General features: G+C 42.4%; 1 protein-coding gene across 1 annotated transcript in view; it reads left to right on the forward strand.

Annotated features, from left to right (window-relative positions):
• Window positions 1-26,669, forward strand: part of LOC126284307 (RYamide receptor-like) — a 1,455,467-nt gene that overhangs the window by 873,137 nt on the left and 555,661 nt on the right. The window contains exon 5 of the mRNA XM_049983138.1: window positions 26,511-26,659. Within this exon, the coding sequence (XP_049839095.1) occupies window positions 26,511-26,659 (149 nt within the window). The remainder of the gene's footprint in view (window positions 1-26,510; window positions 26,660-26,669) is intronic.

Genomic DNA, 26,669 nt, shown 5'->3' on the forward strand with positions numbered 1-26,669 from the left:
GGTTCTAGCTGTGCGCGGGAAGAACAATTGCTGGTATGCCCCTGTTCGAGACTGAATCTCCCTTATCTGTTTCCGAGTTATACAAGCTGACAAGAAAGGTATTCTATATTTTGAGAGGTGGTAGTATACCCAAACCAAGACTATGTGTTGTCCATCTTCGCTTCAGAAAAATACATCTCTTTTACTGCAAGACTAACATGACCTTGCATACCACAAACATGTAGATTGGTTGAAGGTATCGTCAGTTCCTGTTAAATGAATTGCCCGTCCAGCGAGAGTAGGTACCATTCAAATAAGGAGATGTGGTCTATGCATTATGTGATAGTTAATCACATTATAAGAAATAGTTCTATAGATGTAATTATCAAGAAAAATGTCTGTTTATTTCTAATGTTTGCCACTACGAGCATATTTGCAAGACTAAACATGTGAGTGGTGTATTCTTTGGCTACCTGAGGTTGTATTATTGGGTACAGATCGGGCGTGCAAAGGAAATGACTGCAGAGCTGCAGTTATTAGCAGTAGGAGTCGTGTCGTGGAGCAAGAGAGAGACAGAGAGAGATGTTCCATGATGTGTAATTTGATAATAGGGAATGATTTTTGATAGGATTGTATAGAGGCTGCCCATGGAAAGAAAGGAGTTAACTTATATTGAATTTATTTTGGTGCAAGCGCTAGCTAGTAATTATTGTAGTGCAAAGGTTTCATTGTGGTTAATAATACCTATGTGTTGATGTCCAGAACAATCTATCAGTCATCTCTTCAGATTTATAATTTGCTCCGCACACCACGATTAGTTAAAGGATACTCCATTAGGAGTGCAAAATAGTAAATCTGAGGTAATGTAAATTTTGTACTAATGTATTCTTGGTGATGTATGACACTGGTAGGAAGACGTTATAGGTCATGTAAGTACAAGTCCATTCTGAGTCATTAAAACCATTTAATCTAATTTCCAAAATACGATTTTGTTTATTTACAAAACATTTGACCGAAACTTATCCTTACTATGAGATGAAAAATGTATCTGATCAAATCTGCACTGTCGCGCCTTACGCTACTGCGTGGACAGTGAATTATATTTTCAGAGAAGGAACAAAGGTTTAATTTACAAAAATAGTATAAAATAAAAATAATGTAAGAAGGCAAAATGCCACGCAGTAATATCTTTCATCATTGTGCAGAATGAGCAGGGCAGAATTATCCGTCGCAACGGTGAGAAATAACTGTAGGTCCTAAATCAACATTTTGGGAATTCAGTAGATAGCTTTCCAAACGGGACTCCGTTTGCGTTATCCAACAGTTAGCCATTGTGTGTGACTGTTTCTTGACAAAGTCATAATGAATATTCTTGATAGCCGGTCTTTATTTTTAAATTAGTTTACAGACAGTCAAATACTTTTCAGGTTAATTAAAGTCACCTACCGAAAAGTAATCTGAGCAGCTCTTTTCGTGTTCAGACGTAGGATAGCAAGGGCAATTGTAGATCAGATACTGTAATCGGAAACTACATTGCTGGGAAAAATCAGTACGCACTTTCACAGCCTTCCAATTGACTTAAGATTTATTGTTGCAATAGTGCATATAGAGTACATGAAACGATTACTTTTTGAGATCAATAACACAAGCGATTGTGAGATACCAGCTATCGATCCATGCTGAAACACCTATATTATACCCCCGCCGGCGAAACATTGCACTTGACAGTTCGCTTTTTGTCTAGTTAGGTTGGCTATACTGTAATAGCGATGTTGCAATAGCAGCCCCTATACACACAGCAGACGATATAGTTTTCCGTCCCGTCTCGTAAATGCAAGCGATTGAGCAATTACAATGTATATAAAAACTCGTTTTTAGTTGTACTACAATGACAGGAAGTAAACAACTGTATAATAATGCATGTAAAAGCATAACAATGCGCACCCTTTCGTTAACGGAGCAAAGAAATACAAAAAACAAGCATCTGACGACTGGTACTTTAAAACCAATAATGTACGTAGTTCACAAAATAAATAATAACCGAGATTGCAATAAATAACCAATATTAGAATTTTTTACTCACCAATTTACAGCGATAATGGCGCAATTCCATCCAGCTCGCCATCGTCACTGTTGTCCGATTCATCGCTAAAACCGTCTTCATCGTCGTCATCGGCAAGACAAATCATTAATTGTTCATGGCCACTGATAATGCCTTTTACTGTCTGTGCTGCTCGTATAAGCTTCTCGACGTGCTCTACTTTTTTTTCTCCATGAGGCTGCATCCACAGTCACAAGAGCTTCACGCAACAGCTTTTCCACCTCTGTTATTGTAAAGGACTTGTTGTTGTTCCTTACATACATTTTTACGTCACTCCATACTAACTCAGTAGGGTTTAAATGGCTGTGCTATGGTGGCAGCCTTATTACAGTATGACCCTGCTCCTTGGCAATTTCGCCTACTACGTATGTAGGTGCCGTAGGCTTATTTTCTTTAACAAGAGAATATAACAGAACCTTTGTTATACCCATATCCGCTGCAATATTTCGAGCCTGTAACCACTGCACCATAATTTCTTTCCGATCATTTGTAGTTGTGGCTTTGTTCTGTATCACCGAATGATATGGAGCATTGTCCATTACAATTGTTGTAGGGACAGGAAATTGTTTTAAAAGGTTCCTGAACCACTCAACAAATCGTGCGTGATCCATATCTTCATGGTAATCATCAGTCTTTTTTGATCTAAAAACTGAAAGTGCGTCAGGGACAAAAGCACTGCAGGAGCCTGCATGGACCACAATCTAGCTCCTCTTCCCGTCGGCTGATGGCCGCTACTGCTGGGTGTGTTATCCGTCCAATATTTACTGACAGCTTCCCCGGTATTAACCCACGTTTCGTCTAGCCAAATTACGGAATGAATGTCTCTGCCCACAATATTGTGCAAGAAAATGCTACGAGCGGTAACAATATGTGCCCTCTCTAACAGTACTTTGCGTCCGTCTAGCGTTTTGTAACGGAAACCCATTTTTTTTAGCACAATTTTTAGTGCCGTTTTACCACCCCTGAAGAGTTCACTTTCTTTTAAAGAGATTAATAACTTAGCTACAGTCGGATACTCTTTTCTGCTGTAGTAAGCATAAACATGCCTACGAACTGCATCAGTCTGGAAAGAATCTGTGATAGGACTACGCCGCTTTTTCGTCTTTCCCGGGGTTGATAAAAATGTATTATTTGATCCAGACAGCTCGGAATCATTACGGCTCACTTCAGTATCTTCCAAGTTTTGTAGTACTACTCCCTTACTTACTACCGTTCTTGCACTAATACCACGACGTACGTTCCACCACTTTGTCGGCAGGAATTGATGGCTGTCCATGAATGCTTACGTAGTTTTTCTCCTGCTCGTAAAACTCACGAGTTCTGCGTAGCAATTCCAGTGCCTGGCTGTTTAGCGGCACCCCTCGACCTAAAGGATTGTCACTAGGTGAACGAAGTCTTTTTGGTGGCATTTTCCAAGTACGTAAACTCACAACGTAACGAAAGTCACAACGATATAGCACACAGTACAACGAAAACACGCGGTAAACAACACACAACTCACGTTGTATACACATTCACTAAACAAGGCCGGCAACGCGGGAACTTTGACGTCACAGCACGTGAGTAACAGCAGTGCTCACTGCGCTGTGATTGGCTGGCGCCCCACGCTGAACGCCTAGCGCCTAGCGCCTAGCGCCTATCGTTCTTCACTTGTTACTCTGTTACGCTGCCAACTTCATACGCAAACGTCAAGTGCAATGTTTCAGCGGCCCGGGTATAGTACGTGTATAGACTCCACCGGTGGCAATGCAAGCGCTGATTCTTGCATCTAGTCGATCGTACAGATGGCGAAGACTGTCCTGGGATACGTTATTCCACGCCTCCTCGACCTGTTCACGTAGATCTGCAAGATCTGTTGGCAAGTCGCACGAGTAACTTGCCGTCACATCATATCCCACACGTGCTCGAATGGAGAGAAGCCTGGAGATCTTGCTTGCCAGAGAAATTGCTGCGCGTCTTGCAGAGTACGGTGAGTTTCACGGGCGAGCATTGTGCTGTCGGAACAACAATTCACCTTGCTGTTGCAAGTCCGGCAAAAGAACGGGTCTAACAACATTCTGCACTTACCGGGCACTAGTTAGTGTATCCTCCAGACACACCAAAGATGAGCTGGGGTTGTAGCTCATCGCATCCCAGACCATACGGCTTGGCTGGGGCCAGCGTGTCTCGGAAGATAACACTCTACACGACAGCGGTTACCAATTCTACGTCGAACGCAGAAACGACCATCACTTAAATTCAGGCAGAATCTGCATTCATCGCAGAAGTCCACGGCACACCGTTCTATTTCCTAAGTAGTCGTCTGATGGCACCAGTCGAGACGTGCACGTCGATGCTGTGACAGGCTAGAGGTGTGCATGCCAGGAGTCCCACTCCTAAAAACCGGTTCCCAACAGTTCGTGTTGACACGCTTGGGCTCACAAGCTCTCTTATCTGTGCTGTGGTAGCTGTACGAACTGCTACTGGTGCCTTCACAATACGACGATCCTGGTGAGCGTCTGTGCTGCGTGGTAGTCGTGAATTTTGTCTACAGTTCACGTGGCCACTGATACCAGCATCGTTGCACAACTGACGCACCAGGTTCAATTTGTGTGGCAGTTCTCCAAAACACCGATCCGCAACTCTACTCGGAAGGATACAATTTGACCTCTTTCAAATTCGCTCAGTTGGCTGTAGGAAACATGGTTGCCTGCTTGCTTTAGACATTTGCACCACAATGAACCTTCTCGTTGTGAGCATTCTCTTTTGAGGGGTAGACACAGGTGGTACTCTGGTAGGTGTGGCAGTGCGCTATCTGTTGGCAAACGACGCTGGATTATACGGGTAGATACAGTACGTTGGTCATCTCGTTCACTCGATCATAATACCTTGGATATTTGGTTGCAGGGGCACTTACAGTACGCGAGACTCATTTACGATGTACAAATGACAGGAGCGCGCATTCATTTTCTGCCAGTGCATTCGTGATTAACCTGAAGATTTTCAGGGAGTGCGTGATTCCTGGAGACGACTAACAGAAGAAAGCCTTACTATATCGAACACCTCCTTTATCGATGCCTCAGAAGCGCAGGTCGTTTATAACAAGAATCAGATTTCATAGGAAGCTCTGTTGTTTCACAGAAACGAAGTAATTTGTTCTCATTTATTTAACCATATTTAGCTCTATAGGTCGTTCATAGTGGCAAAGAGGTTACAGAAGAAGAACCGTGGTGGCCGAGCGGTTCTAGGAGCTTCAGTCCGGAACCGCGCGACCTCTACGGTCGCAGGTTCGAATCCTGCCTCGGGCATGGATGTATGTGACGTCCTTATGTTGGTTAGGTTTAAGTAGTTCTAAGTTCTAGGTGACTGATGAGCTCATATGTTAAGTCCCATAGTGCTCAAAGCCATTTGATCCATGACCTGACAACTAACTACCGACCGATGTTCTACTTCGTTCTCAGTTGTAACACCTTCTTCGCACTCTCCTACTTTTCCTTTTGCCTTCCTATCATACAGGGACTTCCCTTCTGCTATTACTATTCTACTGCTACAATTTTAACTTCGACCCTATACATGTGCAGGGTGTACACTTTCAATTTCTTGTTGCACAAGAACTAAACACTGTGGAGATGTCATACATATTGCATTTTGAAGAGAAACTCTGAAAGTTTTTTTACAAACATTTGATATGCGAACCATGAGTGACCTGGAAGGCGTCAATACGTGTGTCGTATGCGCTCCACATTCACTTGACTGACAATGGGATGTCTGCTTCTCTTTGCCGGGCACAAGCGACCCATTGTAACGAATTTGTTGTACCAATGGTAAATGGGCTACCTAGTTGGTGGCTTCTTACCGTACTTGGTTCTAAACATCCGCTGAACAGCTGTAGCACATCTGGTTTTGTCTAACTCCAACACACACAAATCTCGCTACGCACCTGAACTCGCCACGTTTGCGACTAGCGATGGCTATCGGCAGATTACCGAACTACGCTGTGGCGGTATACATGAAAAAAAAAATCTTTCAGGGTTTCCCTTCAAAATGACATATGTATGATATCTGTACAATATTTGGTTCTCGTGCAATAAATAATTTAAAGTGTTCCCGGACTTTATGTAAACCCTGTATAATAGTGTATAATATTTTAGAAATTATGTACTGTCCAGTCTCATTAAAGTGACATCCGATCAAAACATGATTAACTACTTTTTGCACGACATACAGCTGCGAGGCGCGCAGGAAGAAATCATTGTGATTGTGGAAAGCACCGACGGAGAAGTGAAGCCATGCCGCCTACAGAGGAGTGGTCAGCTGCACTAGGTTTTTCGAATGAGGATCCAAGGCGCGGGTAGCCCAATCGTGGTGGTCGCACAGATTCTCTACTAGGTTTCATCCCGGGGAGACGGATGGCCAAGGGAGTACGGTAAACTCATCCTGATGCTCTTCGAATCACGCACGTACACTGCAAGCCCGGTGACACGTTGCATTATCCTGCTGGTAGATATCATCGTGCTAAAGGAAAAATATACAGCATCTAGGGGTTGGCATTTAACATGGTGCCCAAGAATTTGTGTTGATCCATTGTGCCTTCCGGAATGGGAAAATCAGCCAGTAAATGCGACGAAAACACTTCCCTGACGATAATGTTCACAGTCCGGCTTGGACACTTCCGACGACTGTTGCAGCGTTTTTGCTTTCAGACGTTTCACGCTTTACACGTCGAGTCATCTGGAAAGGCCACCTGTGGCCACGCAGTAGACGCCCAGCTGTGGTATAGGCGGGCAGGTTCCACCCTTCATTGCTGATGAACAGCTAGTAGTATAGGTGCAAAGATAAGGCGCCCGCTGCGGAGGCCCATATGCAGCAACGTTCGCTGAACGGTCATTGAGGAGAAACTGTTCGTATCCCCTTTTGTTCATGTGAGTGGTCAGTTGCTGAACGGTTGCAGGGATATTCACCCGTACGCATGTCCGTAGCCGGCATTCACCCTGTCACGTGTGGCCCTTGGTGCCCTACAGTTGCCTCGGCGCCGATTCTGCATAGCACCATTTTGCCATTCATGATGTGCTTTAACTGCGGCGGCAACCAAACAGTTTACAAACTTAGCCGTTTTGGAAATGCTTCAACACTTGGCCCCAAAGCCAATGATCATATCGTTTTTGACTTCACATAAATCACTGCGTTTCCGCATTACGACAACGACTGCATCGTTTTTCCCCGTGCCGCCGATAAGCTTTGTATACCCTCCGCTGTTAGCATGTCAATAATTATTGCACTTTGACACACAGTAATGTAACTGGACCGTGTATTACACATACAGAAAATGTGCACATTCAGTACAAAATTGCAAGATAACATAAATATTAAGAAAGTATCAATGGAATACAGATGAAATATTATTTCAAAACAATTGAGAAATGCAAGTGGCACGAGTAGTTGTTTAGTTGCACTCTTTTTCGACTTGTACATTAATTTCAGCAACTCGATATCTGTATGCTACATTTCTCGTTACAGAGCCACCCTGGATCCAGGTCACTCCGCTTCATCTTCTGTAATGCGTTTCCAATACTGGTGTCTCCATCCAAGCAATGCCTGATTCTCAACACACTCATCAGACTTCGTACCTTAAAATGTATCAGAGATTATTTGTAACGGTGTGTTTGGAGGATATTCCACGGCATTTAATTATGCTCAGTTATACACATGTGGTCAGACAGAAATTCATTGAACATAAACCGAATATTTTTTTATATATATTCCATTATGTCGCATTTGTACGGTAATAGGTTATTATGAAATTACCATCGTTGTACATGCGTTAACTTGTTTCTAATACAACGACACATTGTGGATTCAAAAGTAGAAGTCTCTACTCTAACTTGCTGTACGACAACAATATTCATTACAGATCTTCCTTACCGTGGACGGCTTCCATTTCCTTGACAGTTATATGCCACTGCTCGATTTTACGTAAAAATTTGATAAATGGTACGAACTGTTGTGAAGTACGGTGGGTACAGTAACAGCACGATCCTGTAACATTCAACGGACACAGTCGGTGAACCCATACACTTCCGACAGGCTTTCTGCACCTCTTCTTTACTTATATGTAAATCAGTCAGCCTTAATAGAACATCACCAAAATAAAAGAAAAATATAGTCTTTTAGCACTAATGGTTGAATAGCCACCTGCTAAAATTTGTTTAGTTTTTATTCTGAAGTTGAATATTCCATAATGCTCGCACATGTTTAATAAATACGTACTGAATACATTTGAGTTACAGTATAATTTAGAACCACCCGGTATTTTCTCCGCAGCGTTTACCTAACGATCGTTAAAAACCGACTGAAACGCACAGTCAGTCTATCTGGTGTGCCACACCAACAGTCGTTAATCGACCGCATGGACTGAATCCGAGCCTCACACGATTAAGCTACAAGCATCAAAAAACGTTTTGCATCACCCCGGTTCTCAGAACTCCTGAAGATAGACGTGGACTGTAGACATTGTACAGGCACAGTCCCTTTAACTCTTCAGAGATGTCACTGAACCCGTCCAAAGATGTAAACAACGGGGCATGATCAGCGAATATTAGACGGAGGGGGTCCGACAGCCGATCAGTTCCAGTCATTCCACCAGGACGGAGGTATTCGGCTCGTGTTGTCTGTATTTCAACCGTGGCTAGACGGTCAATACCGCGGTTCGATCGCGTCCGCATTGTTACTTTGTGCCAGGAATTTCTCTCAACAAGGGAAGTGTCCAGGCGTCTCGGAATGAACCAAAGCGATATTGTTCGGACATTGAGAAGACACAGAGAGACAGGAGCTGCCGATGACATGCCTCACTCAGGCCGCCCAAGGGCCACTACTGAAGTGGATGACCACTACCTACGGAATATGACTCGGACGAACCCTGACAGCAACGCCACCATGTTGAATAATGCTTTTCGTGCAGCCACCGGACGACGTGTTATGACTCAAACTGTGCGCAATAGGCTGCATGATGCGCAACTTCACTCTCGGTGATGTCCACCTTTGCAACCACGACACCGTGCAGCGCGATACAGATGAGCTCAACAACATGCCGAATGGACCACTCAGGATTTGCGTCACGTTCTCATCACCGACGAGTGTCGCATATGCCTTCAACCAAACAATCATCAGAGACGTATTTGGAGGAAACCCGGTCAGACTGAACGCCTTAGATACACCTTCAAGCGAGTGCTGGAAGGTGGAGGTGGGGCAGAAGTACGCCAGTGGTGGTCATGGAAGGCGCCGTAACGGCTGTACGATACGTGAATGCCATCCTCCGTCATATAGTGAAACCATTTCGGCAGAATATTGGCGAGGCTATCGTCTTCATGGACGACAATTCGCTTGACTAAAGTGGCCAGCATGTTCTCCACACATAAGCCCTATCGAACATGCCTGGGATAGAGTGAAAAGGGCTGTTTATGGACGACATGACTGATGAATCACTCTGAGGGATTTACTCCGAATCGCCGTTAAGAAGTGGGACAATCTGGACCATCAGTGCTTTGATGAACTTGTGGATAGTATGCCACGACGAATACACGCATGTATCAATGCAAGAGGATGTGGTACTGGGTATTAGAGGGACCGATGTGTAGGGTAGTCTGGACCACCACCTCTGTAGGTCTCGCTGTATGGTGGTACAACATGTAACGTGTGGTTTTCATGAGTAATAAAAACGGCGGAAATGATGTTTATGTTGATCTCTATTCCAGTTTTCTGTACGGGTTCCGGAACTCTCGGAACCGAGGTGATGCAAAACTTTTTCTGATGTGTGTATATGAGCAGGTCATTTTCCATCTTTTCCTGTTACGTTTAATTTTTGCACACTGACGCACAAAGAGAATTGGCAGAATTTATACGCCACAGCGTATGTGACACTGCAACGCAGTGCTGTCTGGCGGGCAGACTAGCTGCTATGATGTAGGCGTTTAATATTCAGTTTCTTGCGTCGAGCTGCGCACGAATAACGGTGACACTTGGTCCTGCCGCACAGTTTGCATTAGGATATGCCGACAGGCCACCCACTTGTGGTTTCATATGCGGGTATCACTCCACTCCTTTCTTGTCGCGCATTAAAAGCTTTCAACGCTCGCTCTTTCGGTAGCGAACTACGTCGTTTCTCGACTTCTGCCTAGCAGAATCAAACTTAAACTCATTAACTCATGATTGAACACGTTCTGTAGGAAGGCCATTACTGTAGTTTGAGTTCACTGACTAATACACTAGAGTATGAATGAATATTTATATTAGTGGTGTGTTGCTTGACAGAGTCACTGGTCACCTGTCTTCTGACTGGTTTAATGCTACTCTCCAAGAATTCCTCTCCTGTGATAACTTCTGTCAGAGTAGCATTCGCAACTTATGTCCTCACTTATTTGCTGGACGTGTTTGTCATATCTTACTTTCCTCACCGATTCTCCGAAGAACCTCCTCATTCCTCGCCTTATCGGTCAACTTAATTTTCAGAATCCTTCTGTAGAACGACATCTCAAACTCTTCGATTCTCTTCTTTCCCGGTATTCCCACAGTCCATGTTTCACTGCCACACAATACTGTACTCCAAACGTACATTTTTGGAAAAATTTTCCCCAAATTAAGTCCTATGTTTGATACGTCTAGACTTCTATTGGCCAGGAATGCCCTTTCTACCAATGTTACTCCGCTTCTTATGTCATCCTTGCTCTGTCCTTCGTGGGTTGTTTTGCTGCGTAAGTAGCAGATTTCCCTAATTTCATTCTCGCTCTTCGTATTCTGCTACTTCCTCTTACTTTCGTCTGCCCTCATGTCGTGGTCTTGCGGTAGCGTTCTCTCTTCCCACGCCCGGGTTCCCGGGTTCGATTCCCGGCGGGGTCAGGGATTTTCTCTGCGTCGTGATGGCTTGGTGTTGTGTGATGTCCTTAGGTTAGTTAGGTTTAAGTAGTTCTAAGTTCTAGGGGAATGATGACCATAGATGTTAAGTCCCATAGCGCTCAGAGCCATTTGAACCATTTTTTTACTTTCGTCTTTCTTCAGTTCACTCTCAATCCATATTCTGTACTCAATAGACTGATCACGTCATTTAGCAGATCCTGTAATTCTTCTCGACTTTTACTGAGGATAGCAATGTCATCAGAGAATCTTACCAGTGACAACCCTTCAATTGAATATTAGTTCCACTCTTGAAGCTTTCTTTTATTTCCGTCATTGCTTCTTCGATATATGGATTGAACAGCAGGGTGAAAGACTACCTCCCTGTCGTACATCCTTTTTAATCCCAGCACTTCATTCTTCGTCTTCCACGCTTATGATTCCCTCTTGACTCTTGTACACATTGTATATTACGCGTCTGTCCCTATAGCCTACTCCTATTTTTCGCAGGATTTAGAACACCTTACACCATTTGACGTTGCCGAACCCCTTTCTCAGGACAAGTCCTATAAAAGTGTCTTCATTTTTCTGCATTCTTTCTTCCATTGCCAACCTCATCGTAAGATCTGCTCTCTGGTGCCTTTACCTTTCCTAAAGCCGAATGATCTAACACAACCTTTCTTTTCTATTCTTGTGCATGATATTCTTGTCAGCAACTTGGAAGCATGAGCTGTTAAGCTGATTGTGCAATGATTCTCACGTTCGTCAACTCTTGCAGTCTTCCGAATTTCGTGGATGATATTTTTCCGAAAGTCCGATGCTGTATGTCCAGCCACAAACATTCTAAACGCCAACCTGTATAGACGTTTTACTGTCAATATCCCCCCAATTAACTAGAAATTCCAGTGGAATGTTATCTGTCTCTTCTGCCTTATTTGGTTTTTAGGCTTCCAAAGTGCTTTTAAATTGTGATTACAATACTGGGTCCCCTACCTTTTCTATATCGACTCCTCTTTGTTCTTCTATTATGTCATCAAACAGTGTAGTCTTTCCATCTATCCACTCTCGCTTCTGCGTTTAACAATGGAATGACCACTGCACTCTTAACGTTACCACCCTTGCTTTTCATTTCACCGAAGGTTGTATTTACTTTTCAATGTGTGGAGGCAGTCCTCCCGACAATCATTTTTTTCCATTTCTTCACATTTTTCATTCGTCTATTCCACTTTAACTTCCCTGCACTTCCTTTAATTTCATTCATTCTTAAGCAACTTGTATTTTTTGTAGCCCTGAATTTCACTGAACATTTTTGAACCTCCTCCTTTCTCGAGGGATCAGTTTAAGTATTTCATCTGTTACCCAAGTTTTCTTCGCAGTTACCTTTTTGTTCCCACCGAGCGAGGTGGCGCAGTGCTTAGCACACTGGACTCGCATTCGGGAGGACGCCGGTTCAATCCCGTCTCCGGCCATCCTGATTTAGGTTTTCCGTGATTTCCCTAAATCGCTTCAGGCAAATGCCGTGATGGTTCCTGCGAAAGGGCATGGCCGATTTCCTTCCCCATCCTTCCCTCACCCGAGTTTGCGCTCCGTCTCTAATGACCTCGTTGTCGACGAGACGTTAAACACTAACCACCACCACCACCACTTAACATCTGAGGTCATCAGTCCCCTAGACTTAGAACTACTTGAACCTAACTAACCTAATGACTTTATCACACACATCCATTCCCGAGGCAGGATTCGAACCTGCGTCCATAGGAGCAGCGCGGTTCCCGACTGAAGCGCCTAGAACCGCTGGGCCATAACGGCCGGCACTATTAAATTGTGATCTGGGTCTACATATCTGCCCCTGGGTATTCCTTTCAATCCAGTATCTGATTTCGGAATGTCTGCCTGATCTAACTGAAATCTTCCCCTATCTTCCTGCCTTTTACAAGCAAAGCTCCTCCTCTTCATTATGGAAGCCTGAAGTTACAAAGCGACAAGAAATATAACGAGCTCGTAAGATCTGTTGTAGGGAAGGCAGGTGGTTGGTTTCGGTTTGTTTGGAGAATTTTAGGAAACTGAGGATCATTTACAAAGGGGTCAACATACAGAAACTCGTGCGACCAATTCGAGAGTACTGCTCGGATTTTGAGATTCCCACCGGGTCGAATTGGAAGAGGGCATCAAAGAAATTCAGATTTGTCACCGGTAGCTTCGATCAAGGGGCGAGTATTACGGAAATGCACGTTAACTGATATAGCAGTTGCTGGAGGAAAGTCTTTTTGCGAAATACTATTGAGAAAGTATAGAGATACGGAGTTTGCGACAGATTACAGAACAATCCTACTGCCATCAACATAAACCGTGCATAAGAAACTTGGACACAAGGTAGCAATAATTGAGTCGATCCGCAGTCAATCCCAAAGATCTGCTTCCACCTCGTGGATGCATGGTATCGCTGCCCATCATCAGGAGGGAAAGGCGTGCCATCGGTAGTTGAAGCTGGAACGCGTACTGGGTTGTGGACCTGCCTGTCTGTGAACTCTGCCTTATGAGTTGGCTGAATGCTTTCACTTTGAGTGGGCGAAGTCGTCCGAACTAGAGTTTGGTGGATTCAGTTTGGATAAATGGAGCTGTGTGCTAAATTCTTTCTTCATGGTTGCCGAGCATTCACAGCGGACGGAAAACTGATTCATGGAACTTGTTTGTGGAGGCTCTACTGCGCTGCATTTGGAAAACGGTGAGCATACATCAGTTTACGTGTAATTGATTTTGTACCCTACCCGAGAGATATATGGTTAAAAGTGGTGCTGTCCCTTCACGTCGTCAGTATTACTCTTTAATTTAATGCATGGAATGTATTCGCTGATGGACGACAATCAGCTGTGTAACGGCATGATGACATTGAAAATTTTTGCCAGATTGGGTCTCGAAACCGGATTTTGCGCTTATCACGGGCGGTCGCCTTACTATTAGGCTATCCCAGTACGACTCACGGCAGACCCAAACTTCTATATGTCGTCAACCACGTGTCTATAACCTGTGCTCGTATATCCATTACGTGTATTCCTTACATGGGTCCGCGTGATGTAGCCGCGTGGTCTGATGCTCCTTGTCACGGTCCGCGAAGCTCCCTCCGTCGGAGGTTCACGTCCTCCCTCGGGCATGGATGTGTGTGTTGTATTTAGCGTCAATTAGTTTAAGTTAGGTTAAGTACTGTGTAAGCTTAGAGACCGATGACCTCAGCAGTTTGGTCCCATAGGACTTAGAAAATTTTTTTGTACGTGGGGACGTCTTACTTGCAAGTCGCTTATCCGGTGTCGGCGAATAAATAAGACACTGCAGTGCCTGTGTTATTACGAATTACGATGAAATGTTCCTTCTGCATGCATGTCCAAAGCAACAAGCACTGCTGCAACTCCGCTCGTTGTGAAATACATGAAATTTATTTTCAACTCCAAGCATGAACAACTGTCAGCTATACAAGGGAATGACAACAGGTACTACACTGTCGTATTCATCCGCCGATACCAGTCAGAGACTTTCAGTTATTGTAGTTCCCTACACGGGAATATACATAATGATTGTACGGGCACAGGATGTCGAAAAATGGTTAACGACACGTGGAAGTTTGGGTCTCTGCGTGAGTCGTGCTGCGGTAGCCTGATGGTAAGATACGCACAAAATCCGTGTGCAAGTACCGGTCCGGCACAAAGTTTCATTGTCTTCATTCCATTACAGAGCTGATGACTGTCTACATTCGCAACTGCGAAAACAGTTCATGTATTTCATAATGGCTTTAGTCACCGGAGGACCTGTTCCTTCAGACATACATGCCTGTCTGGCCGAGCGGTTCTAGGTGCTTCAGTCCGAAACCGGGCTGCTGCTACGGTTGCAGGTTCGAATCCTGCTTCGGGCATGGATAGGTGCGATGTCCTCGGTTTGGTTAAGTTTAAGTAGTTCTAAATCTAGGGAACTGATGACCTCAAATGTTAAGTCCCATAATGCTTAGAGGCATTTTTTGAACTCTGCATCGTTACTCGGCGTAGCACAGACAATGCAATATCGCATTGATTGTAATGATGTGATAGCAACGTGCTTCAGTGTAATGCTAGCGAGCCGTATTGCGGTGCTTGTACAGCGTGCTGGTTTTGAAAAGTTTTATTGTTCCTTTCAAATTGAAAGGAGCGGTGGCAAGCGGCGTGCAGCTTTATTTGTTCGTTATTGATTTAAAGCAACTTCTGGCTCATTTAATTCACAAGTGTGCCTACTCGTAATTTGTTGGAGAAGAGAGGGGCTAACAGTGTGGCTATTTAAAGTTCTAGATCCGATCGTTAATTTTAATTGCTGTACTCGCCGGCTTGGTTAAAAGTTTCACTTATTTTATAGATAGCTTTTCTTAAGCTCGTGCTAATCTCTGCATTACCTCATTTAGGTAATGTTCATTACTTATCCATTTGTTTGCTAAGTCACATATAGTCCAGAGGTCTAATGGGTTTTCTTGTAAGCTCCGTGTTATATTAAATCAGTGGTTTATTAAAATATTTCGTGTTTATAATAATTTTATATGATGTATGTTTCAAAAATTTCTGCCCATACGATTGTAAACTGTTGTGTAAAGATGATCGCAGGTGGCTAGTGCTGGCGTTCAGTCAAGAATCATTTGTTGAGTGCAACGTTGTAATGATTTAATTTCATGAGTTTGCATTTTACTCAATTTTAGAAATTGCTATTTAACAGTTTCTTAATTCAAATTTAGCTTTATATGTTGGTCTGTTTAAGCACTTTACTCTACCAAGGCTGCGCATTATGTCTGTAGTCCTTTACTGATTGTGCGTTTCCCTTTATGTGTCTGCTCTTTGCATAACGTAATTTTGTTGTGCTTGTGATTAACAGATGTAAGTAAGTTATTTGAGTAGAGTAACGTAATCAAATTAGAACGTAATATGATTCTAAAGCTTGAAAAAATCATCGGCAACTCAGTGCTCGGGCATGTGAGGAAGCGTATAGAATAGTCATTACGTTTTACCTTGTCATACACGGTGTAACGACGAGATGGTGGAGTGTTGTACATTCCCGTTATGCTGCGGCCCCACTTTTGCTCTCAGGTTTAACACCCGCTCGCCAACGCCGCATAAGTAGGATTAGTGACACCTGAGCAGAACTTGTAGAAATTACGGAATCCCTCCCTCTCTCCTCTGCCAACCGCACTCCATCACTCCTACCATCCGCTCTTACTGATTTGTTGATATTAATACGACAGTGCAATACGTGCTTTTCATTAACCGTTGAGATATTTAGGCAAAACAAATCTTAAGTCTGGAACTCTTTGGTTGCCTGCTTCGCCTCGCAGTGGAAAATTTCGTACCTTGGAACGCTTTCCAGACGTTAACCTCTAGCCAGCGCTGTAATAAACGTTTAACATACACTGAGATGACAAAAGCCATGGGATTCCTCTTAACACCTTGTCGAACCTCCTTTTTCCCGCTGTAGTGCAGCAGCTCGACGTGGAATGCACTCAACAAGTCGTCTGAAGTCTCCTGCAGAAATATTGAGCATTGCTGCCTCTACAGCCGTCCATAATTGAAAAAGTGTTGACGGTGCACGCATTTGCGCACGAGTTGACCTCTCAATCGTCTCATACATGTTCGATAGGATTCACGTCGGGCGATCTGGATGACGAAATCATTCGCTTTAATCGTCCTGAATGTTCCTCAGACTAATGGCGAACAACTGTGTTCCGGTGGCATGGCACATTGTCATCGATAAAAATTCCATCGTTGTCTGGCAATTTGACGTCCGTGAATGGCTGACAAGTTGTCTCCAAGTAGCCGAAAATAACTACAGTACCTTGTCCATTCCACGTGAACACAGCCAACACCATTGTATGACCATCACCAGATTGCAACGAACCTCGCTGACAACTTCGTGAAATCTGCGCTACAGTCTAACCCTGCCATCAGTTCTTGCCAACTGAAATCGGCACTCATCCAACCAATATGGCCACAAGCCCAGGAGAGGCGCTGCAGGTAATGTGCTGTCACAAACGCCTGAAATTTAGTGTTGTCGGCAGACATTTGACACTGTGGATCTCGGAATTTTGAATTTCCTATTTCCTAAATTGAATGCCCCATGCGTGTAGCTCCAATCACCAATCCGCGTTCATAATCTACTAATTCCCGTCGTGCGACGATAATCACGACGGAAACCTTTTCACTTGAATCACCTAATTACATATGACAGTTCCGCCAGCGGACTGGTCTTTTATACTTTGTGTTCTCGATAGTCCCGCCACCTGTAGATGTCCACATCGCTATCCGCTGACTTTTGTCACCTCAGCATATTTCTTTTTTTAAATGATGGCATTCAAATTTTAAGTGTTGCAGTCTTTTTCTGAAATTACAAAAATTACTTCGGAAAATAAAGTTTTCTCCAAATGTAAAAAGGTTATTCAATGTACAGCATGATTTACACCTAGGTACAAATAATCTACTGAAATTTAAAAGAGCTGCAATCGAAAAAATCCTTTCATTGCAATATTTAGTCGTCTATCCGTTACATTATTACTCTACCATACACGAGTAATCAGCAAGTAAAATCAAATATGCAGAAGTGTTACCAAAAATCAGTTACAAGTTCAGTACATCTACAAATTGAAGCTGTTGAAAACCAACAAATAATTTCCACTTTAAAAGACAGTTGAAATTATTACATCAAAAAATCTCAATTACTTTGCAAGTATTACACGTTCCATGGCAAAAGTCACCCTATATGACAGTGGCTACATATGGTAGTCAGGTAGGCATCGCACCACTATCTGGAGCATCTCCAGACGAGTATTCAGTGATCAACAGGCTCAGTGAGAAGCGGAACTAACCACTGAAGCCACGCGGGATAGCATCACGGTTTTAGGCGCGTTGCCACGGTTCTCACGGCTGCCTCCCATCGGCGGTTCGAGTCCTTCCTCGGGCATGGGTGTGTGTTGTCCTTAGCGTAAGTTAGTTTAAGTTACATTAAGTAGTATGTATGCTTTGGGACCTCAACAGTTTGGTCCCATAGTCCTTACCACAAATTTCCAAATTTTAACCATTGAAGACAAATATATCCCGTCAATGAGATTACAGACCGAAAAATTGTCTGGAGGCGCCGCGGACAGTGACGTGACACCTGACTCTTCTCAGCCATGAGGCACTGCAGCCAGAACTGATTGAGTGTCATTTATTTTAATAGCAATACCCCTCTGGTTGTCATCCGTGACACCCATATAGCAGAGCGGTACGTTGACGATAAACTACGCCCCGTTTTGTTGTGCTTCATGCAAGCCATCCGGGGCTTATATTTCAGCAAGATAACACCCGACCGCACATGTCGATAGTTTCTACTTCTTGTTTTTGTGCTTGTCTAATCCTACCTTGGCCAGTAGGGCCGCCGTATCTCTCCCCAACTGATAACGGTTGGAGCATTAAGGGTAGCGCCCTCCAGTGATCTCGGGTTTTTATTGATCCAACTCTCCAGTCGGGAAGAATTCGGCAAGATATCCCTCAAGAAGACGTCGAACAGATGTGTCAATCAACGCCAAGCCGAATAACTGTTTGTATAAGGGTCAGAGGTGGACCAGAGCGTGCTTCACTTGCTTACTTTATGAAGATTTTCCTCTTAAGTAAAGCATTCTTATTTTCTAAAATTGTAACCATTTGTTTGCTGTACACGTACATCACACCTACCGCTTTCCGTCCCAATCGGTATAATTCCTTCGTGGTGCGTCGGCTGTTTTCCTCTTTGTAAGAGTGTATTAATGATTAATTCCACTTACATTTCTAAATTGATCTCGATAATTGCATTTCATATCATTACGTCTTTATTATAACAGTGTGTTCTGTTACCATTTTAGTGATTAGTTGTACTCTTGTTTGCGTCGTTTTGCTAAGATGACTTATGAAACCATGTCTTTCCGACAGTTTATACATACGTAATCACGGTCGATTATACCACACACTGGTCGAAAAGAAAGAATTCGCGATATTGATCCCACTTCGACTACAAGAACAATTACTACTTACTTTGACGAGTGCTGCAGTACAAGTACAAGACATAATGAAATTAAATGCAATTACAGAGATCAAGTTAGAAATGTAAGTCGAATTTATCATTAATTAAAATTTGTATTTCAATGTATTTCCAATCATACAGTGAAATAGTCCGGTGGCCAGTCCTAAAACAGACAATTTTTGTTTGAAACAAACTGAATCTAATCATACGTAAGATCACATAAACAGGTACATACGTATCGATATCGTCCGTAGTTTGTTGGCCAGCAATAAATTCTCATATTCATGGGATGAAAAACTGGATGCAGGAGGAGAAGACAAGCTCGGATTAGGAAAGGGTAGAGAAGGAAACAGGCCGCGCCATTGCGAAGGATCCATCCCGCCATTTCCCTTAAGCGATATAGGGAAATCACGAAAAACCTAAATCAATATGGCCGGACGCGGGATTGAACCTTCGTGCTCCCGAATCCCAGAGAAGTGTGCTAGCCATTGTGCTGTCTCGCTCGGTGGGGTAAAAAAAAGAAAAAGCCGAAGCTCTACTCCGAATTATAGAATTGTGTAAAGTAATCATAAAGTAGATGGAAAGTGAATGGACCACATTAGTACACGACGTGATAATAATGACGTAGCATAACATCACCATCATCTTCACTGTTACAATTATCAAGTTTATCATGAATGTAAAATTTCACAAACTTTGCTTAAAAGAAAGAGTTGTACGCAATTAAGTAAAAAGTAAATTGTATTATGATTTGACAGATTCAATGTTTTAAACAGTTCTTTTAAATGTTTAATTCAAAATGGAGTTGTTACCGTTGCTACTCAAATGTTAGTTAATAACTTTAATTAAGTACAATATGAACTCTCGAGCTCAAGAAAAAGTAGTTTTACATCCTGAAAAAGTTATTGTTCTCAGTATTCACAAAATTTAGCAATAATGTGACGCTCTGAATATAGACCAATTGGACATTTATCCTGTTATTGGTAATGATGACTTGGAATAATGATGTCTCTAACATTATAATTGAAGTTCACACGAAAAATTGTATTGTCGAACTGACTCAAAACATTGGCAAGCCTTTTACGAAGCTGATAGTCTGAAGTGGTTGGATCTTACAGTTTTGGATTCTACAAGCGCTAAGTAGTAACTCGGCAGCAACAGTGTTCCATAATTTCTAATTCTATCATCTCATCGTCGGATTCGTTTATTTCTTATACTTGCTGCGGACAAACGGTGCTCTTCTATAACCAATAGCTGTTGTAACTTGCTCTGTCTCTAACAACCATAAAATATTGCTGCACACACATTCAGTTAGCCAGAGCCATTCGCATTGGGTTCTTGCTTACTCATAGCTACACCACTTCACTGTTTAACGGTCTGCTGTTGTCAAAGATCGTCTGTACTCCAAAAATTTCGTTTTAACCACTCAGTTCAACTGACTTGGTACAATACAATTCTCTGACATAGCCAGGGTACCTTCTGTATAGATTTTACAAAATTATTTTAACTGTTTCACATCATAGTTCGTTTATAAAAAAACGCATTTCTCTTATTTATTTATTTAACCTAATCTGACGAGAGCCATCAGGCCCTCTTTACATCGGACCAGGGTCTGATACATATGTCACAGTTTCCTAAAAAATAAATAATTTTAATATACATTAAAGTAATAGAATGATTTGAGTGTGTAATGTGGTAATATATTAGTAATAACAATAATAATGACAATAACAAAAATAAAGATAACGGCAGATGTAAAATGAATTTATAGGTGTACAAGATATATTTTTTCTGATATAGAAAGTTCTGGCGAAAGGAAATTCAAGGGCATCGCACCAGCTAAAGAATAAAGAACCTGTGAAAAGAGGAAGATCTTATTGGAAAGAAGGATTTACAAGGGAAACTAGTGCAGACAGGGACAATGGTAGTCATTATTCTTGCTTTATTAGATATGTCATTAACTGTCTTGTGAAGATGAAGATGCGGGAGATTATTCAAGGGTCGTAATCCTGCGTCTGAGAAGGAAATCGAGAAGTGGCTGAATGATGGAACGGGACAGAAAGTATTTTTCTCTGATGGGAGCGGGTGTTTCTCCAGAGAGTATGGAAATCTCTGCGCTTGTCCGCATGTATCCAGGATAGCTCAGCATATGTTGTTCAAATATGATCAAAGATTCGAACATCACAGATTTAACGAACACAGGCATTCATAAATAACTCCAGTCGCCGTGAGCTTTTGTAAGAAAGGCCTTGCAGGTTAACATCGCTGTAATCAGTAATTGGAAGTGTAAGTGTTTGTTCAAGCTTTTTATATTTTTGTAGAGCATCGAGAGATGCTTTGCCTACTTCCACATTGCGTTTACGTGCTCAGTCTAATTTAGGTTTTCATCTATTGTTTTTCCTAGATTCTTTGATGAAAAAGAACGCTTGATATTTGTCCCATTTAGGGTTAAAGATGTTAGAGATTCCCGACATTTCGTGCTAATGAACCTAGAATGACCAACAAGCCCACTTGGGTTTTGTATGGGTTCAGCTTTAACCCGGTATCCTATGCCCATTTTGATTGTGCGCAATGGTGGGTATTGAGATTCGCATCTACATCTAGATCATACTCCGCAAGCCACCAAATGGTGTGTGGCGGAGGGTACTTACGGTACCATTATCTGATCCCTCCAATCCTGTTCCTCCCTCGAATAGTGCGTGGGAAAAATGATTGTCGGTAAGTGTCGAATTTTCTCCTCTCGGTCTTACGCGAGATGTACGTGGGGAGATGTAATACGCTGTGCAATTCATTCTGAAAAGTGTTGTCCCGAACCTCCTGAAAAGTGCTGTCTTCAGGTTTCTTCAGTTTACAGTAGTTATTCGATAATGGCACTGATCATACACGATAAAGAAGTTAAAAAATTATTCAGAAAATTAAATATTTCAGTAGTGATGCCAAAATCGATAACAAGGTAATTGGAACATAGGAATAAATAACGCCCATCAGATGAAAGTATATTTCACATACTATTTGTAATAAGATTATGTGTTTGTGTACTCAGTTGGCCTCAGTAAGCCTTTGAAGATGACTCGGAGCTTCTACTGGTACCTAACAAAACATTCGTTATCGCCAGCTCACATCACGCTAATACTGTGCAACACCTCGTTTTGGCGAGGATGAGATCTGCAAGTTCCTCGCGCGTGTCATATCCAGTTTAAGCCACTCATTGGTCATTAGACCACACGGAGTTACAAAATTGTAGCGATGCTGACTGCTACGAATCACTCACTTTTATAAGTTGACGTAGGTAGTTTCTATCAGACAAAAATCAGGAGATTTAACAAGTCAGTCGAGCTGCGCATCCGTGCAGTACTGTGTAAAACTATGTTGTCCTCTTTGAACCCGGGAGTGTCCACAGGATACTCATCATGAAGGTGAGATGGAAAGGGCAGCATTTGGTCATTGAGAATGTTGAAATAAACATCACGGTTCATGTTCAAAGCAGCCTGAATGAGGTAGCGCAAATCATTGAACGCAAAAAGATCTCGACAATACCAAACAACCACCTTTTGTCTGAGGTGCATCGTCCACACACTACGAACTGTACGCCTCATTTGGTTATCGGTGAATTCAACGTCTTGCATCTTTTGGAAAAAGGCAAAATCGCGACTCGGTTGAGTATACCTCCAGCCAGGTACAGTCCAGTTTCCGTCTAGTTTGACCCATTCGGTATGGGCAGTTGAATGTAACACTACGTTTTGCGAGGTACACGACTTCAAATGTACGTTGCGGGCAGTCACCTTCACAACTCGTACGGCGTTTACAAGGCTGCGAGCACTGAACCATTCCTTTGTGGTCTCATTTTATAGTCCGCGTTGGTATACCAACAAACCAGGTAACTTCATTCGCAGTTTGATCATGGGCATGTCCAGACATCTTTGCGACTTTCTACCGTGTCTCTACGTCTTACTGCACTGCTCACATACAAGAGGTTATGACGTAAACATCGCTTCACTGCCATTAATTTAATGATGCAGAGTCACATGTTCGCTTGGTACAATTTAGACCGTTCACACACAGAGTGACTGGAATCGAACGCAACGGGCAGGCGATCTAAACTGGCAACTGGTAACTGACTGGGTGGTAACGTAGCTACACACAGGGGCTTACTCTGAAACGACGGACTGCAGTAGCCGTATGCTTACTTGCAGAAGAGAGAATACACCCGAGCATTCATGCTCAGAGGAAGATGGGACGGTATATTACGGTTACACGCCACTGACAAAATGAAATAAATTCCTGGATTCATCCGCGCACCCTTACAAACATTAATTGCAAACTGTTTGTAGCAGCTAATGAGATTTGATAGACAGCTTCCAAATTCATGACATTTTGAAGAGAGACTAACAGAGCTACAGCGATTTGTCACAGTTAATTTCTTCCGTCTTAAAGCAGAGTTACTTTTACACTGTCCAGTCACATTAATGTGATCACCTTCCAACAGAACGAATAAACGCCTTCTGCAACCCGGACCTACGGGAGGCGTGCAGGAAGAGTGTCAGCGAGGTTCTGGAAGTTGCAGACTGGGATGTGGAACTATGCCGATTCCAGCGTCGTGGGCTGCTATTCCAGGTTACACCGTTAAGGATCCATGGAGAGAACGGCCCGGTCGCCGTGGAATCTGGTGGTCAGAGAAGAACAGTAAACTCATTCTGATATTCTTCGAAACACTCTGATATATTGCAGGCTGTGTGAAACGTTGCATTATTTTTCTGGTAGATGCAATCGTACTGAGGAAGATCAAACGGTTCGTGGGGGTGGAGAAGGTCCCCAAGTATAGATCCATAAGTGTGTTGAAGTGTGTTGATCTATTGTGCCTCCCAGAACGACGATATCACCCATGGTATCCCACGAAAACGTTCCCCATACCATATTTAATTAACCAGTTTAATTATTTTGCATATCAATTTAGTATCAAAAATGTCCTGGGAGACCCAGTATACCAATACTGCCAAGTGCCTAGCGAAATGTTGCAAACTATTTTGTGCGTGTTACTTAACAATGGCACCGACTGCGGTAACCTATTTAATTACACAGTAAAAAACTCCCGGCGTTAAACGGTTTCACTTCTGTTGATCAGTGTGCTCTTCTAAGGAGGTGATTGATATTTTGCTCGGTCACCTTGCCCTGTTCAGAGCTTATGTCAAGTAGTGCAGATGTGCGAACTAAGAACAGTTTGAGGTTTATTTCTTAAGGGGAAACGGAAGGCTATTTCTATCCCTATTCTGCCAATGCTATTTTACCCTTTGAATAGGTACACTTTTCAAAAGCAGCTTAAGTGAAAAAATTTTTACTGCATATATGTAAGACATTTGCCACAATTTATAAGTAAAATGAACATAATATGTCTTATGTTTTTGAAGAAAAAAATTATTCTTTCGCTAGTAAAATTTAACTTTTTGTACATTAATTATTATAAAACAATTTCTGATTGTTTAATGGTTCTCAGTTTACTTATAACAACTTATACTAATTGACCAAATTTCATGTTTATAACCCCATTAGTTTATCAAATAATGGTACCTGAAAATAAAAAAAAATAATTTTGATAAATATCAATTTAATGTTTAATATTGCAATTCTAGTACAGTTATTGATGAGAATTACTGACCACTAACATTTTCCTGCACCATACCGAGCATCATCTGAGTCATACTGATCTTTTCTTCTCTTGATCCCTCTTCTTTTCTCTCTGGCTTCTTATGTGCATTTTAAATTAGCAAATCTGCTTTGCTGACTTTCTCTTTATCTCTTTGCACCAAGGATTTTGTAGTATTCCCACTAGATCTTATGCCCAATAATTCCAAAACATCCAGTTTCCTAATTACACTATCACTGAAACATAAAATAGCGTCACAAACATCAAATTTGAGGGTTGTAAGCTGAACAAATAGTTTTCGGTAACCAGTTCCATATGACAGAATTCACAAATTCATCTAAATTTTGGGTTTTCCCATGAAGACATTTCTTCAACAAGGTATCTTCACAAATGTCTTTAAATATGGGTTTAATTTCATTCACTACTGATGCAGGTAAAGAATGTTTGTGGTCATATCTGGCACTTCTCCTGCATTGCACCAAGTGTCAAGATCATTCGGGTAAAGACCGTGCACTGGATTTTCACTTGTGGAAAGTTTATGGAAAAAGATAGCCCATACAACTTTTATTTTTGTTGTGGTGGTCTTCAGTCCTGAGACTGGTTTGATGCAGCTCTCTACGCTACTCTATCCTGTGCAAGCTTCTTCATCTCCCAGTACGCACTGCAGCCTACATCCCTCTGAATCTGCTTAGTGTATTCATCTCTTGGTCTCCCTCTACGAGTTTTACTCTCCACACTGCCCTCCAATATTAAATTTGTGATCCCTTGTGCCTCAGAACATGTCCCACCAACTTATGCCTTCTTATAGTCAAGTTGTGCCACAAACTTCTCATCTCCACAATCCTATTCAATACCTCCTCATTAGTTATGTGATCTACCCGTCTAATCTTCAGCATTCTTCTGTGGCACCACATTTCGAAAGCTTCTATTCTCTTCTTGTCCAAACTAGTTATCGTCCATGTTTCACTTCCACACATGGCTACACTCCAAACATATACTTTCAGAAACGACTTCCTGACACTTAAATCTAAACTCGATGTTAACTAATTTCTCTTCTTCAGAAACGCTTTCCTTGCCATTGCCAGTCTACATTTTATACCCTCTCTATTTCGACCATCATCAGTTATTTTGCTCCCCAAATAGCAAAACTCCTTTAATACTTTAAGTGCCTCATTTTCTAATCTAATACCCTCAACATCACCCGACTTAATTCGACTACATTCCATTATCCTCGTTTTGCTTTTGTTGTTGATCATCTTATATCCTCCTTTCAAGATACTGTCCACTCCGTTCAACTGCTCTTCCAAGTCCTTTGCTGTCTCTGACAGAATTACAATGTCATCGGCAAACCTCATAGTTTTTATTTCTTCTCCATGGATTTTAATACCTACTCCGAATTTTTCTTTTGTTTCCTTTACTTTTATGTTTTCTAAATTCCCTACATTTCTTCTATGGCCAAGCCATAATAATTCTGTAATATATTTCAACATTTGTCAGGCGACGTTTACCACCTGTCTTCTTACCATCTTCCAACACTATTTTTGACTTTTCTTTCAATAATCTTCTGAACCTGGACACTATTTTCTTCTCGACATGCCAAATACACTCTAATTTAGAAATTGTGACGTTAGGGCCATACGGTTGTTCTGCACAAACCCGGTCATAAGCCTTGCTGTCACCGTCCCCAGATTGCACAGAGCGTCAGGAAAACCACCATATCTCACGAAAAAATTGTCGTATTTATATAAAACAAAAACTGTTTCACGCATGAAAGACCAGGAATTTCAAATGTGCTAAAATCTAAAAATCGAATTTTTGATGCTCACTTGCCTTACGTCTCCCCTTAAAAGAAGTGAGTGAGTGAGTGAGTGACGGTGCGCTGTGGTGTAGTTCCAGGCGGCGCTGCTGCAGCGCTGGAACCTGCCGCACTTCATGTGCGCCTTCTGCCCCTTCGTGCAGGTGCTCAGCGTCAACGTCAGCATCTTCACGCTCACCGCCATCGCCATCGACAGGCACCGCGCCATCCTCAACCCGCTGAGGTGAGTCGCA

The sequence above is a fragment of the Schistocerca gregaria genome, chromosome 8, assembly GCF_023897955.1.
Source record: "Schistocerca gregaria isolate iqSchGreg1 chromosome 8, iqSchGreg1.2, whole genome shotgun sequence".
Taxonomy (NCBI): Eukaryota; Metazoa; Arthropoda; class Insecta; order Orthoptera; family Acrididae; genus Schistocerca; species Schistocerca gregaria.